We start from the raw sequence: 15,788 nt of genomic DNA, 5'->3' as shown, positions 1-15,788 counted from the left end.
ACGAAGTAGCCGAATGAGTTTAGCACAGTCTTACAACAGAAACAACCCTTCTAAAAATATGCTCTTTTTTTTTTTTTAGGTGAGATCTTCTGAAAAAAAAATTTAACTTTTTTAAAAAGATTCATCGCTGTAACAAAGAAACTTGGTCACACAATTTTACTTAAAATTAAACATTATTATAGTATTGTATAAGCAATAAGTGTCTTGCTAAATGACAATAACTGCAATGTTTTGTTAATGTTCTAGCTTACTTTTCCGGGGGCATTCCAGAAGATCGTCCATGTCTTCAGATGCTGGTTGGTAGATCTTCGGACTAAGGCAGCAAGTCGTCTTATTTTCTTCGATGCTTGATAAACCCATTTTAAATCACCACATACTGGATCTAAATCTACAAAGAGAGATTAGTATAGTTTAGAGTCTTTAATTTTTTCAATTATCTTAAGAAAATACGTCTTTAAGAAAGTAATAACATTTACTAATATTTAGGATAGATATTCAATATATTTGGGAGACTTAAAAATCTAATCGGGACACAATATGACTTCCTTATATGGCCTATTAAGTTACACGCATTCTTTCTGCTGCATTTCGTTTAAACTTATTTGCTCGAATTTAACTAGAGATACATTTCTCATTCCATTAATTTTAATTCAGTTCTCACTTCTCGGCAAGGGGGAAAAAACACTTGAAAACTCAAAACATCTTCATTAAAAATTGCAAAATGTAGAAAAACATAAAACACCAAAAGCAGTTAAAAAAACAATTTTTGCAATTAAAATTGCAGTTTCTACACAAAAACAAGCAATTCGGCCAGCGGAAAAGAAGGCAGATTTTTCGGTGCGTAAAAAAGAAAGTTCCACTCGGCAAAAAGACACTGAAGGTGCAGAAACTGACTTAATTTACTGTTCTACCGCGTTTCAAATGTAAACAAACAGCGGTTCGTTAGGCTTAACTCGCAACTCAAACTTTTAAATTCTTGATAATTCTACAACTATTGCGTGCAGATTAACAAAAGGCATGAAAACCACATACTTCAATGACTTTTAAAGCAAAAAATGCACAATTTACCAACATACAAGAATACGAAACTAAGCTTACCAAGCCAGGTGTATCAGACATGGAATATACACTGGTGTGCAAAAATTAAGGAACCAAGTCGAAAAATTAGCATATCAGCTGAACGAAGAGGCACAGCGGACAGAAAGACCAATCAGGAGATTAAGTAAGGTGATGTACGGTAGCACATGCGCAGATATGCAGGTAGACGTAATGGGGAAGTGTCTGAGTAGTATAAAGCACGTTGTCGGTGTAAAATCAGTATTGCTGGCAAAGAGATTGCACGCCGTATAGCAGTTAAAATCACACCGAGTTGCTGCCTCAGCGAGAAATGGCGAATAATCAATCTGTTAGACGACATCTGGATGCTTTTACCCGAGGTCGAATCATTGGGAAGTTGGAGAAAGGCCGCAGTGTGACAAGTGTGGCTGCAGAGTTCGGAATTGCTCACAGCATCGTTTCACGACTTTGGAGACAATTTCAAACTATAGGAACAGCTATCCGGGGGTTTAGTAGTGGTCGTCCACGAGGAACGACACCCGCAGATGACCGGTATATTGCCTTACAGGCCAGAAGAAACAGGCGGCAGACAGCAGGAGAAATCGCTAGACACACGGCACAGGCGACTGGACGACCGATATCGCGTTTTACCGTGGCCAGAAGACTGCACGGTGGTGGTCTGTTTGCACGACGCCCTGTACGGTGTGTACCTCTAACGCCTGCCCATCGGAGAAGGCGTTCTCTGTGGTGCCGGGAACACCGGAATTGGAGAGACAATGAATGGGGAAGAGTACTCTTTACAGATGAGAGCAGATTCAGTCTGAGTAGCGATTCTCATCGCATACTCATCTGGAGAGAGCGGGCAAGCCGCAATCATCCCTCGAACATCATTGAAAGGGACAGGTATGGAGGTGGCGGTGTTCTCGTTTGGGGAGGCATCATGCTTGGTAGTCGTACAGACCTTCACATCTTCGACGCAGGTTCAGTCAACGGTACCCGTTATTGTAACGAGATTTTTCTTCCATATGTGCGTCTTTTTAGAGGCGCTATGGGTCCGCAGTTCCTTTTCATGGACGACAATGCACCATGTCATCGCACGGTTGCTGCCGAACAGCTCTTAGAGAGTGAGGATATTGAACGTATGGATTGGCCGGCACGATCTCCGGATCTCAATCCCATCGAGCATGTATGGGATTTTCTAGGTAGACGCTTGGCAGCTCGTACCTTACCACCAGTAACGATTCCGGAGCTTCGATTGGCGCTGCAAGACGAATGGGCAGCAATGTCTCAACAACTCATTGACACCCTCATTGTCAGCATGGGCAGACGCTGTGAAACCTGCCTAGCAGTCCGGGGATATCATATCCCCTATTAAAGACCGGATGTTTCTTGCTGGACACCCATCACAGGGATCCCTCAGGGGAAGTTATTGGCTAAATTTTGATTGAATTAGAAAAGCGTTTATTATTGGAAAGTATTTTTATACTTAAATTTTGATAGTCAATAGAAACACTTCCCGGGGTTTGGTACCTTGTCGTGGTCTGAGGGCTCCACCTCCTAAGGGAGAGGAGGTGGTCTAAATCCAAACCCCAAAAGAGATTGACAATGGATAAAAAAGTTCAGACAGAGACTTCTGTGCAGAGTGATTTGATTGAAGAAGCTCGGACTATAATTAGCGAGCTAGAAACTTGTTTGGAAGATGCAAGTAGAATTACAATTGCAATAAGAAAGAAAGTTTTTAACACACAAGAAGTGTTGTTTAGTTATTTAATATCTCAAGCATTGGAGATTGAAAATTTAAAAGGAAAATTAGAAATATTGGAAAAGAAACCACAATATGAAAGATCTTTTGCTGATGTATTGAAACAGCAGAAAATAAGTGATAAGAAAACGTATCAGAGTAAAGGAAAAACTAAGAAAATAGAAGAACATGTTGTTCTATTGTATCCGAGTAAAAAAGGAACTTCTTCTGAAGAAGTTAAATCAAAAGTAGTAGAAAACATTGATCCAGTTGAGTTGAAGATCGGTATTAAGAATGTTAGAAAAGTGAATAATGGTGGATTGGTTGTACAATGCTCGAAAAAAGAAGATATTGTTTCATTAGAACGAGAAATAAAAACGAATTCTCTTTTAAGAGATGAAATTCAAGTAAAAGCTCCTAAAAAGAAACAACCTAAAATTATATTATATAATGTGGAGGAAGAACTGGATAAAGATGAAATTTTGGAAGCAATTAAGAGACAAAACCAAATATTTGAAAGTGGTGGAATTGAACTTTTGTTCAAAATAAAAGCTAAAAATCAAAAAGTACACTGGGTAGCAAATATTCAACCAGATAAATTTGGTTCGATTATGAATCAAAATAAAATTAATTTGAAATGGTATAGAATTACAGTAAAAGAATATCTTAATGTTGTAAGATGTTTCAAATGTCAAGAGTATGGTCATTTTCAAAGTAAATGTGATAAAGATTTGATATGTGGTAAATGTTCAAAAAGGGGACACAATTATTGGGAATGTAAAAATGAACCTGAATGCATTAATTGCGTACAAGCGAACATTAAATATAAATTAGATCTAGAAACTAAGCATTCAAGCTTAGATAAAAATTGTTCCTGTTTTAGAAGACAAATGGATCTTATGATAAGAACTGACTATGGGTAATGTTCTCTTAAAAAAGAAAAGGAAGGAAAAGAAAGAAAAAGGAAAAATGGTGAATAAAATTGGATTATGAACTATTATTGACAATTGTAAATTTTATGTTTAAAAATGTTAAAACAAATTGAAAAAGTTATTCATTTTGTTATGAGGTCTCTGTGTATTATAAAATTTAAATTAGACTACATATTATTGTACAAATAATCTTATTACGACAAGGATGTCATTTGTTATATGTCGTTGTATTACTATATGGAAAAGTGTTCTATTTCCTAAATTAGGAATATGTTAATTTTAATTTGATTAAAAATTATGTATTATTATATCTTTTGTTGTAACAAGTTGATTCATTAATAAAGTATTTTAATTTGTTTCGGCCAGTAACGAGTACAGTACGGTGGTTGATTTAATCAATTAGTAGTTTCAATAAGCCCTGCATATACCTTAAAAAGGTCGCAGGATTAAATACCAGTCATTACCCATCACAGGGATGTTTCGGCCTTCATTCGCATTGCGCTCCATGCTACTTTTTCAATAAAGCTTCTTTTTATCCCTCTGATTTCTCTTTTAGTAAGTGTTGCTTACATTATTCATGTCCTTACGTATTGGGGATCTTACGGTATAAAATGTGTTGATTTGGAAAGCTTTTGTACAAAGTTATATTGAAAAAAACGTCTCGTCCTTAATTTTTGCACACCAGTGTATATATATATATATATATATATATATATATAAACAAATTTAAATATAATTTTTAACAAATACGTATAAAAGTAAAATAGCAAATTAAAATTCTAAAAAAAAGGAAAAAAGCCAAAATAATTTTTAAAAAATGTATAAACATGTAAAAGATTTAATTCTCGAACTAATCTGCAACATCATTTAAATTCAGAAGCATAAGCAAATCAAGTGCAAAATCAATCCATGAAAATAAATTGACTAATTTAATTAATTAAAATTAAATTAAACAATTTAAAAAAAAATGCATATGTGAATGACCGTTGAGTAGGCAGGGTTTTGACTTTTACCCTTGCCTGCATCAATGACGAAACACGAATTGAATGATTGGAGAGTTAGGTTTGGAGGCAACTTCCCCTTGATAAGTCTGTCTCCTGCCTACTCTACGGACATTCACATATGCATTTAAAAAAAAAAAAATTGTTTAATTTAATTTTAAATAATTAAATTAGTAAATTTATTTTCATGGATTGATTTTGCATTTGATTTGCTTATGCTTCTGAATTTAAATGATATTGTAGATTAGTTCGAGAATTAAATCTTTTACATGTTTGCACATTTTTTTAAAAATTATTTTGGCTTTTTTCCTTTTTTAGAATTTAAATTTGCTTTTTTACTTTTATACGTATTTGTTAAAAATTAAATTTAAATTTGTTTAAATTTAAATTTCATTCCTTGCAGCAATGGCGCAAAGAATATTTAATTAAATATGTATTTAAATTTAATTTTTTTAATTAAATTCAATTTATTCTTCTAAAACAATATATATATATGCATATATACATACGATTGGTGCGGCCGATTGCGACGAAAAAGGGAGGTGGACTGCTATAACGTCCCATAAACAAAATTTCAACGTTCTACGGCTGCTCGTTCTTGAGTTAAGCGTTTTAAATCCCTTTTACAATCCTCTTTGGCCACAACAGTCTCTTATTCTGTCCGTATGTACAGATGTCATACAAAAGCATTGTTCAAATAGTTTCTAGAGAGGTTGAAAGGGATATTTTCGTTGAAATATGATACCCGAAATGTTTTGATATTGCAATACGTCCTCCCGCACTTAGTACAAGGAAGTAAAAAATATACAATTAAGGCAACTTGAATCAAGGTCTTTGCGACTTGAATTCATGATACTAGCAGAGATACATCGACATAATTTCATGCAAATATTCAACAGAAGATATGCCTGAAATTTCGTTTGCAATGCATTAGTGTTTGAATATCTTCCCCCCCCCCTCCCCATGAAAATTTCTTATAAACTGACCTCAAATATAAGCCAAAGAAACTGACATTGTACATTTATTCTAGGGTGTATTTGCAATGTACACAATGCGATATCTCACTTTCTACACACACCGTCACACACACATTTACATTCTGAAATGAATTAATCTATTTAAAAGCTGAACATCGTGAAGGGTAAAATAATAAATCAAAAGCTCGTATAAATTTCTCAGAAATTCTAATAAACCATCACGTTTTAGTATTAAAAATACTTTACTAGGAACACTCTAATTTTGTTCAGAGATACATTTCCAATTATCGCAGATCCTATATTTATCATTAGGATACATATTATTTATCATTAGGATAGTATTTATTTATGTTAACCTGCAGTGAAATGGTGCATACAAAAGAAGCAAATTAGGAACAGCCAGCGGCGAGCTAAGATTTGCATACAGGTTTTTCAGAAGTTTACAGGAATGAACATGCCTAGAAAGCTGATGACAGACCCATGGATTCCATTTAAAAAATGAGTCAGATAATACAGACTTTTAGATTGCAATATTCTGGTCAGATGGCACCTTTGAAAAAAGCCCTTTCACAACAAAATTAATCCCTGCCCAAATGTTAATCCTCGTACCATCAAAAATTACCCGAGATATCAGAATAGCTACTGAAAGTCTGCACACGATTCAAAAGCTTATTATAACTATTTGGAACTTGCAAAATATTTCTATGCTTGTGACAACAAACACTATAAGATATACACTGAAGACCCTAAACATTATAACCACCTACTCAATAACGCGTTGTGCGACCTTTGGACAGACACAGGTAAAAGTATGGGGGACACCAGCGATGTACCATAGGTCAACTGGTAATGCCTTCCCATACTAACTCTTTAAAAAGAATTGCAAGTTTTATAAGAATTTACGAAGACTGAAGCTTTCCAAAAGGTCTAGAGTTTGCCTATTATGGTACATCGTGCAATCCCAGAGTACGCCCCGCATCCAGTATTTATTAAAAATAACGCTGTAGGACATAAGTAGATTGCAAAATAGTCGGAATACAATTTGAGATTCTCAAGATAAATTGAACATCTGATTTGGTGCAACAAAAATAGGAGATGAACATAATTAATAAACAGATAAACATAATGAGATAATTATAAATTCGTACTGGCAACACAATGTTAAAACGAATTGTAATAATAATGCTAAAGAGGTGGGTGTCCATGGGTTATTTCAGATATATTGGTTTATTGCAGTTTATAAAGTTCACGATCGGAGTCATTTTGTCCATAATCACAGCATGTAAAAGTTCACTAAGTTTATGCTAGTATGTGGACTTACACTTGACAGAGATCTATGCCGTAGGAAGAGAGTCGTTGCACAATTTTCTGAAACTTTGGATACTGATGTTTATCTTTAATTAAAAACCTTTGGAATGCCAGGAGATCAGTTCGTGGGGATTTTATATGAATATCCTCAGTTAAGGAGCATGAGAAAGTGTAATGATCAGAAGTTCCCTGTTCCCCACATATACAGATATCAGAATTCGCCATATTTCTTGCGTAGAAATATGCGACCTTTGGACAGCAAAACAGCTTCAACTCGTCGTGGCATGGATGCCACCAATTCTTGGTAGATGACTGGACACAGGGTGTACCAAATGTCTAAGCAGCGGTCACGCAAAGACGAGATATTGCGACATGCTGGTGTCTGAGCTCTGAGTTGCCGCTCCATGACATTCCAAATGAGCTCTATTAAGTTAAGATCCGACGAATTAGGCGACCAGGACATTAACTGGAATTCATCCTTATGCTCCTCGAACCACTCCAACACAGTTCGAAAGGGTGCAACAGATCCGCAATTATGTTCAGATTGCAGCTTTCGTAGTCTGTTCTGCCACAACTAAGGGTCCCAGAGCCGCCCATGAGAACGTCCCCAAGAGCATATTACCCCCACCATCAGCCTGTGTATGACCTACTGCACAGGGGGAGGGAGTAACTGTTCGCCTGGAAGGCGGCGTACCCTGGAACGACCATCGACGTGATGAATGAGAAGTCGCGATTCATCCGACCAGGAGCTGTCTTGTTATCTATGGTCTACGGGAGCTGTCTTGTTATCTATGATCCAGTTTCGATGCCCACTGTAAGCTTAGTTGACAATGACGCTTGGTCAGAGGCATAAGTGGGACGTTGGCTCTGCAGATTCATATCCAACAGTGTCCGCTGAACTGTGTGTTTCGAAATACTTGCACTTGGACCTGTTTTACATTGGGCTGTCAGCTGAGCCACTTTCTGGCGCCGATTTTGCTGTACGAAGCTGGACAGTCTCCAATGTTCGTTTTCTTTGATGACGTGTGGAAGTCCAACACCTTGGCGTCTACTGCTGGTGTCATCGTAAACAGCAGAATCGTGAACAACTTACCAGTCGTGTAGTTTCGGAGATACTTGTTCCAAGTCTTCAAGCCATTACAATCTGCCCTCTATCAAATTGGTTTAATCAATTGGCTAAATCAATTGGCTAAATCAAATTGGCTAAATCAGCATAATTCGCAGAAGTAAGTGCAAGGATGATTCCTTACTTTTATACTTTTTATTAAACTTGTATAAGGAGGAATTTTATTTTTCTATTACAGGCACCTCTAAAAAACCCCGGTTCGGGAAGACTTCACATTCGTTACATCGCAGAAAGCACCTTTAGCGGGGGATTGCGCGGGGATAAAAAGAGGAATAGTCCTGGCCAGGTTCCAGGTTCCACTAATCGCCGCGATTAACATGCTAAATGCATGCTGCTTTCCGACTGTCTTGATGTGTGCCTCAGTGGGCGCTTGAAGCAAACAAATTACTTGGTCAATGAGTCCAGGAGGACAGCTAGGATGGATGGTCCTGGCCGTCCATCCATCCATCCATCCATGTTGATATTGCCGGTGTGCAGCTAGTAAATGCCGCTTTACCGGCTCCTGATAAATGATGCTACCTAAAATTAGTCGGTCTTGAAGGGTGGTGGTGGAACTAAAGGTCAGGAGAGAAGGGGGTGACCTTGCGTCACAATGTGCCAATCAGACTAATTTTAATGGAGAGCGCGGTGGTGAATAAGCGTAATCCATTCCTGATAAATGGGCATAATAGTACAGTGAATATATGGTAATATATAAAGCATATGAATAAATAAAATAAAATAATATATAAACATAAATACATGCATAAAAATAATTAGTCTGGGATAAATAAGAATACAGCATACATAAAAGAGAGTTCCTAAAAATTAAAAACAAAGATTAATTATAATACATATGTACAACACGATGAAAAGGAAATACATGACAAGTAATAATAAATGAAAATATGCTGGAATAAATGCATAAATCTGGATTAAAATATGAGGATACAGATGCAAAAATAATTATTTAGGTCCTGGCCGGTTTATTGCCTCAGTCAAATACATTCCCACTTAATCACGTGTCCTCTACGTCATCCAGACGAGTTCACTGAGAAATGTGGGAATGTTCATAATGTTTTGGCTCGTCGGTGTATGTGTTACAGCTAGCCATACAGATATTATCTACAAAACGTCAGTAACAAAATCGATGTGATGCGCGAACAAGTTCCTTACATTTCTTATATCAAGAAATCAATGACAAGCGTGTATGTGATTATGACAAAGCCTCGATGGCTATCTGCCTAAGGGGATGGCCTTCGTGGAGGGTCTTTCTATGAGAAACTCTCTCGTATACACGTTACACACGGGGAAAACCACGAAAACGCTCATGTAGCAGCTAGCCCGTTCGCGGGATTCGAACCTCGGACCGAACTACCAGTGTTCAGCGGCTTTACCGCTCGGGTGCCCTAAATCAATGATAAGAAATACTATATGAAGAAATAACTCCATCTTATATCGGTAGGGTACCAGAATCTTTCAGACGAACGCCACCGTGAACATTCATATCCACGAGAACGGAGTTATGTATTTGTCTGATAGCCAGGAAGAGTTTATAGATAATTGAAAGACTGTATATACTTGAGAAATCGACATCTAAACTTTCAAACTGTTGATGATTTTAAAACTATTGAATGCGGATTAACTAAAGGCACAGAAAACTTAAACGGAAGTTAAAAATAGCATAATTTAATCACTTTTAAAGCAAAAAATGCACAATTTACGAACATATAAGAATTAAAAAAATGAGATCACGGGGGGGGGGTAATACATATATGTATATATGTTTGGGGTGTCGATTACAACGAAAAAGAAAGGTGCACAACTACACGTTATAGCTGTTTCATACACAAAAGTTCAACGTTCTATTTCTATTCGTTTCTGAATTATGTAAGATACATATATACGTGCGCAAGTACGTACAGACGTTACGAAAAAAAATATTTCCTGAATCTATTTTAAATCCATTTCGGAAGAAAGAGTCCTTGATTGTGTCCGTACGTACAGATGTCCCGATAAAAATTTTTTCAAATAGATTCGAGAGCTGTCAAAACAGATATTTTCGTGAAATATGATATCCGAAATTTTCTGCGATTACATTATTTCCTATACTTCATAAGGAAATAGGAAGTGTTTTTGTTGTATGCAATTTTCCACTACGAAGTAAAGTAAACAATGTGATCACGAAAAGTTCCGGGTATATCATATTTCAGCAAAATATCCATTTTGACCGCTATCGAATGCAATTGAACGATGTTTTTGCGTGACATCTATACGTAAGGACAAAACTTTTTTTTCCCAAACGGACTTTAAAATTGATTTAAAATGGATTCAAAAGAGATTTTTTCGTGACGTCTGTCCGTACGTATGTATCTACGTACCTATCTTTCGTACGTATGTCCGCCCGTGCTTCCGTATGTATGTATATGTATGTCGCATAACTCACAAATGAGTAACCTTAGAACGTTGCAATTTTGTATATACGACTGCTTTAGTATGTAATTGTGCATCTCCTTTTATGGTTGCAATCGGCCTCACCTAAAGTATATAAATATATATATATAAACTTAAAGCATCTAAAGTTAAAAGTAAATCGGAGTCAAAGTAAGGCTATTCCACAACTATATTAATAATTGCATCGTTGTAAAGAGGTTTAACATAAAAATATTTCAAGATAAAAATGATCATAGTAGTACAAACTCGAAAACTAAAAATGCAAAAAGGGAAAATATATGCAAGATAATAAAAATATAAAAATTAATCTCCCTTTATTGAAACTTTAATTCGGAACTCATTAGGGGAAAAGGAATTAAAGCTTCATAAAATTTAATTAATATGCTTCGAAAACGTGTTTCGTTCTCCCGGTAAATTTGAGATCAAAATCTCAAGAAGAAACAAATTTATAATTCACAAAAATTTATAAAACCGAAAAAAGTGGATCTTAACCAGGATTTTCCCTACACGCCTTCGAAACACTTGGAAAAAAAGAATAAAATATAACATTGTTTCAAACTGACTAAAAAAAAAAAAACATTCGGGGGGGGGGGAAGAATTGGTCTAAAACATTATACACAAATCCGAAATTCAAATTCAGATATAACAGATAGATCGCAATATAAGTATACTTTAAACCAAGAAGTCATTTAAACAATATTCTAAAAATAAGCAGTCCCCGATTGCCTTTAGCTAATCTGCATGCAATAGTTGTAGAATTATCAACAATTTAAAAGTTCTTAAGTGCTGCTAAGCTTGATGTTTTTACTATAGCAGCCATACTTGTTTACATTTGAAACTTAGCAGAATAGTGAATTAAGTCAGCTTTTGCACCTTCAGCATCTTTTTGCCGAGTAGGACTATAGTTTTACGCACCGAAAAATCTGCTTTCTTGCACACTAACCGAGTTGTTTGTTTTTGCAGAGAAACACTAATTTTAATTGTTAAAAAATTAAATGAAATGCAGCAAAAGTGCGTATAATTTACTATTCCATACAAGGAAGTAATATGGTGTTCAGATCAGATTATTTTAAAGTGTAATTATGCGCCTGTGACTAATAGCTCAAGAGATAGATATACAATCGTCTTTAAACACCTTAATTTAAATGATTTAACTTACATGATCACAGATTCTTGTTTCATGTGCAACTGGTGTGGTTCAAGAAATAAACTATGGTAATTTTTGCAGGATTTTTTTTTTTTTTTTTTTTTTTTCCCGTCTCACAAATAGATCATTTTATTAAACAGATATTTTTAAATCTTAATTTGTCATGAAGAAAGATTGAACAGCTTGACAGCCAACTTCTTGTGACCTCAAAAACTTGATTTTTAGATACTGTCATGAATAAATGAGAACTGTGACAACACACAAGCCACGGAGTTACTCTGTTTTACAGTTCAGATCTGAAAAGGTTTTCACCGAGTATCTTACAGTTTCGGGTAATACTGGACACCAGGCTATACTAAAAGGGTTCAATGACCTTACTACGAATTAAAAAACAAAAATTATAAGAGATGTTCCATATTTGAGATACTCCCGCTAGTTGCAGACGGTAGTACAGACGTCACAGACGCTTCTCAACTTGCTGTATTTTTACGCGTTGAAAGTTGACGTATGGCTTGGATTTCGGCCAAGAAGGGATACCACCGACAGAAAAGCTATATTTCATTGAAGTCACAGATTTCATGCAGCATTATCGTTTTGGGTTCGTAAAACCACGTAGCATATACAGCGATTAAGCATGACAGGTGGCTATAATTAAGAGATTTGTTTCGAAAATAAACGCTGCTAATTATTAAAGCATATTCTATGTATAATATTCATATATATAATAATTCCGGGAAGCAGTCAGCTTGCAGTCGTCGTGACTGAGAGTGAAGGATTGCAGATGAAGATAAACAAAACATGAACTTGACGAATTTTCAGTCTTTATTTCCACGGATATAGTATATGTAAGCAAAATTTATGCACAAGTCAATTAACTTTTCTCAAACAGTATCAAAAATGTGCAGAACTGCAGTTTGCACTTCTGCAGCTGAAGAAGATTGTTCTATGTTTTAAACCTTCGAAACTAGTCCTGCAAATTTACCAATATTACGCTGATTCGTGTTGCATTAACATCTTCAACAACCCATTTATTGTCAATGCACGACCATGTCAGCAGAAGAATACGAAACTTTTACTGAAATATCATCTGATTCCTCTTCGCAAGAAAAATTCAAATTAATGTCCTTGGTGGAATTCTCGTGTAGTTTGAGAAACCTAACTTGTCAAAAAAGATGTGTTGGCAAAAGCTGTGTTTCAAATTTCAGCAAATTTTACCATTTTCAACTACGTGAAACGGGGGTTCTCAGATACACGTGTCGACAAAAGATAAATACCGCAACAGACTTGATGCCGAACATAATATGAGAATTCAATTTCTATTCATAAAGCCTAATATTAAGTTGTAGGTATTTATTAGCCCAAAAGGCGTTACTTTCGTTTTGGCATTTGGCGTCGAATCACCATAAACGGCGTATCACTTTTCAAACTGTTGCCACCAAATATTGCAGACTTGTATTATGTTTAAAGAAATTAGATAATGAAGAATCTGCATAAATGTATGTATGATTTTCGCATTGTGATAAAACAACGGCACCTAGAGACATCGAATTTTGAATAACGTAATCCTTCGCCCGAATATGGGCATCTGGAAGCCCTAATTTAAAATCTCTTCTATAATCTGCTTCATATTTTGTAAAACTTTAAAGAACTTTTCATCAACAAACTCAACGATTTCGAAGCGAGCAATAGGAACACTGTATTGGGGGGGGGGAGGTAAATAAATAAAAAATTTGAAAGGTATCAGATTTTAAATTACGTCCAAAGGGGCGTTTTTTTAACATTTTGTCTGTGACCTTTATTTATTAAATATCACGTTCTTCGCACTTAAACCATAAAATTCAGTTTAAGAGCAATTTCGCAAAATGATTGATTTTAAACTGAGCGTATGTTTAGAATTTCCGATACACAGTCTCGCGCGCTGGAGATAAAAATTTTTTTTCTGTTCAACGTTGCCATGGCTCGCTTTGAAATCCTTGAGTTTGTTAATCAAAAATTCGTTAAAGTTTTACAAAATAGGAAATCGATAATAAAACAAATTCCAACTTTGGCCTTCCAGATGCCCATATTCGGTGAAGGATTACGTCTTTCAAAATTCGATGGCTTTATGTTTCGTTGTTTTATCACAATGCGAGAAATATACATACATTTATGCAGATTTTTCCTTATTTAATTTCCTCAAATATAATGCAGGACTCTAGCGATGAGTGGCAACAGTTTGAAAAGTGAAACGGACATTTATAGTGAACCAACGCAAAATCACAAAACAAAAACAATAGTCCTTCCAGGGACAAAGCCCCTTTGGATTATAAAACATTTTTATCTACAGCGCGCGAGACGGTGTATCGGTAATTCTAAAGATATGTTCTTTTTAAGGGGTGTTAGGACCCCAAAATCTTCAAAAAATTGTGATTTCGGATTTTTGCATTTTCAAATTCTCTACACTTTTAGCTTTCTAAAAATATCATTCTTCAACCTCTATGAAAGTTAGAACTGTAAAAATATCTAGTTTTAATTTGTCATCTACTGCTTTGATCAATAAGGATTTTTACATAAAAACGCGTTTTTCTCCAAATGTGATTTTTTTATACTCGATGTACCTTTTCTCAGGAACTACTGCTCACAGGTATCTAAACTTTTTATGGCTTATTTATTATGTTTCCTAATATTTACTGAAATGAGCTTTTTGTAATAAACTTAGAAAAAAAAAATTAATTTTTTTGTGTGAGAAGAGTGCTAAATTTTACTATGCCTAACAAAATATTCTGTAATTTACTCTAAATTTCAAAATGTTTCAAAAGCTCATTTCAGTATAATCAGATAGGTATACTTTAATTACAGAAAAAAATTTCAAGCTTGTATCTGCAGCAGATTTTGAGAAAAGGTACATCGAAAATGGCCAATTTAACATTGTCGGTATAGGGGTTTCTGATACCCCTTAAGTTATTTTCGGATATTTTATGTTTCAAGTGGGAAGAACATGATATTTAATAAATAAAGGTAACACACAAAACGCCCCTTTGGGCGTAATATCAAATCTGAAAGCCTTCAGACTTTTTTTTAAATTATTTATTATATAGTATTTTCAAGGCGATGCAACATTTCTCTTATTATATCATCCAAATGTATTTTAGAAAGTTCCCTTAAATTCAGTTAACGAATCTGGTTAATGACATTAGTTAAAATATGTTGGTTATTCACATAAGAATTAAGACTAAACAAAATTAGTGATATGAATTATCTACTATTAATCTATAGATTTCTAACAAATGTTTCGTGTACAAGTGATAATATAAATGAATAGCAAATGGTGATTGAACTCGCAGCAGGCTTCCAGCTTTCTCAAGTAGTGGTATTTATCAAAAACAAGGTGACTACATGGATGAAGGAATTTGCTGCAATGCTCTGAGTTAAGCTCTTTTTTACTACCTTTCGTCTACGGGGTAGGAAAAAAAAATCTCACGATGCAAGACGTTTGAGAAAACAACAGCAAGAGAGCTTTTGCTCTTTTCCCATTCCATCCAGGCCACGGCTAAAAGGATTTTAGTGCCAAAACATTTGTCCTCCGTCGGCGAAAAGTTCGCATACCCGCGTGGTATAGGGAATGAGGGGAGAGTCAACCGAGACTCCGGCGGCTTGGTGCTGAGATAAGCAGTTTTATTTCGCTTCTTGATGTCGTTCACCTCATCTTGTTTGATTCGAAAATAGCAAATAACTGCCGGAACTCGAAACGCTAGTCAGTGACGTGCTGGAGATACATTTCCGAATTGATGTGACAAGAGAACGGAAGAAATTAGCAAATCCAAAACGTAATTTTGAAAATAAAATTTTACCCTGGGAGGCAAGATATCATTTGGCATTAGACCGTCATGTTTTCGTCTTTCTGCTTTTTAAATCTAAGCTGTGCCGCCCAGACGGTGAGCTTTCATCTTTGGTGGTTGTCATTACACGGCTAAAATAAATCTGTCTACTTTATAAGCTAGACGCAGCTGAAACAGCTGATGAAGCACTTTGGATAGATCTCATGGCCAATGGGAAGGATAGTTAGTAGTATTTTATCTTTCTACATT

General features: G+C 35.5%; 1 protein-coding gene across 3 annotated transcripts in view; it reads right to left on the bottom strand.

The window, feature by feature from the left end:
* The window catches only part of LOC118191730 (uncharacterized), a 119,209-nt gene that overhangs the window by 60,400 nt on the left and 43,021 nt on the right, over positions 1-15,788 (bottom strand). For all 3 annotated transcript variants that reach the window (XM_085821211.1, XM_085821213.1, XM_085821212.1), the window contains exon 2: positions 252-388. In XM_085821211.1, coding sequence (XP_085677337.1) covers positions 252-360 — 109 coding nt within the window. In that variant the 5' untranslated portion in view covers positions 361-388. The remainder of the gene's footprint in view (positions 1-251; positions 389-15,788) is intronic.

The sequence above is a fragment of the Stegodyphus dumicola genome, chromosome 7, assembly GCF_044657685.1.
Source record: "Stegodyphus dumicola isolate Sdum_Otavi_A_Nest chromosome 7, ASM4465768v1".
Classification (NCBI taxonomy): domain Eukaryota; kingdom Metazoa; phylum Arthropoda; class Arachnida; order Araneae; family Eresidae; genus Stegodyphus; species Stegodyphus dumicola.
This window is presented reverse-complemented; position numbering and strand designations above follow the sequence as displayed.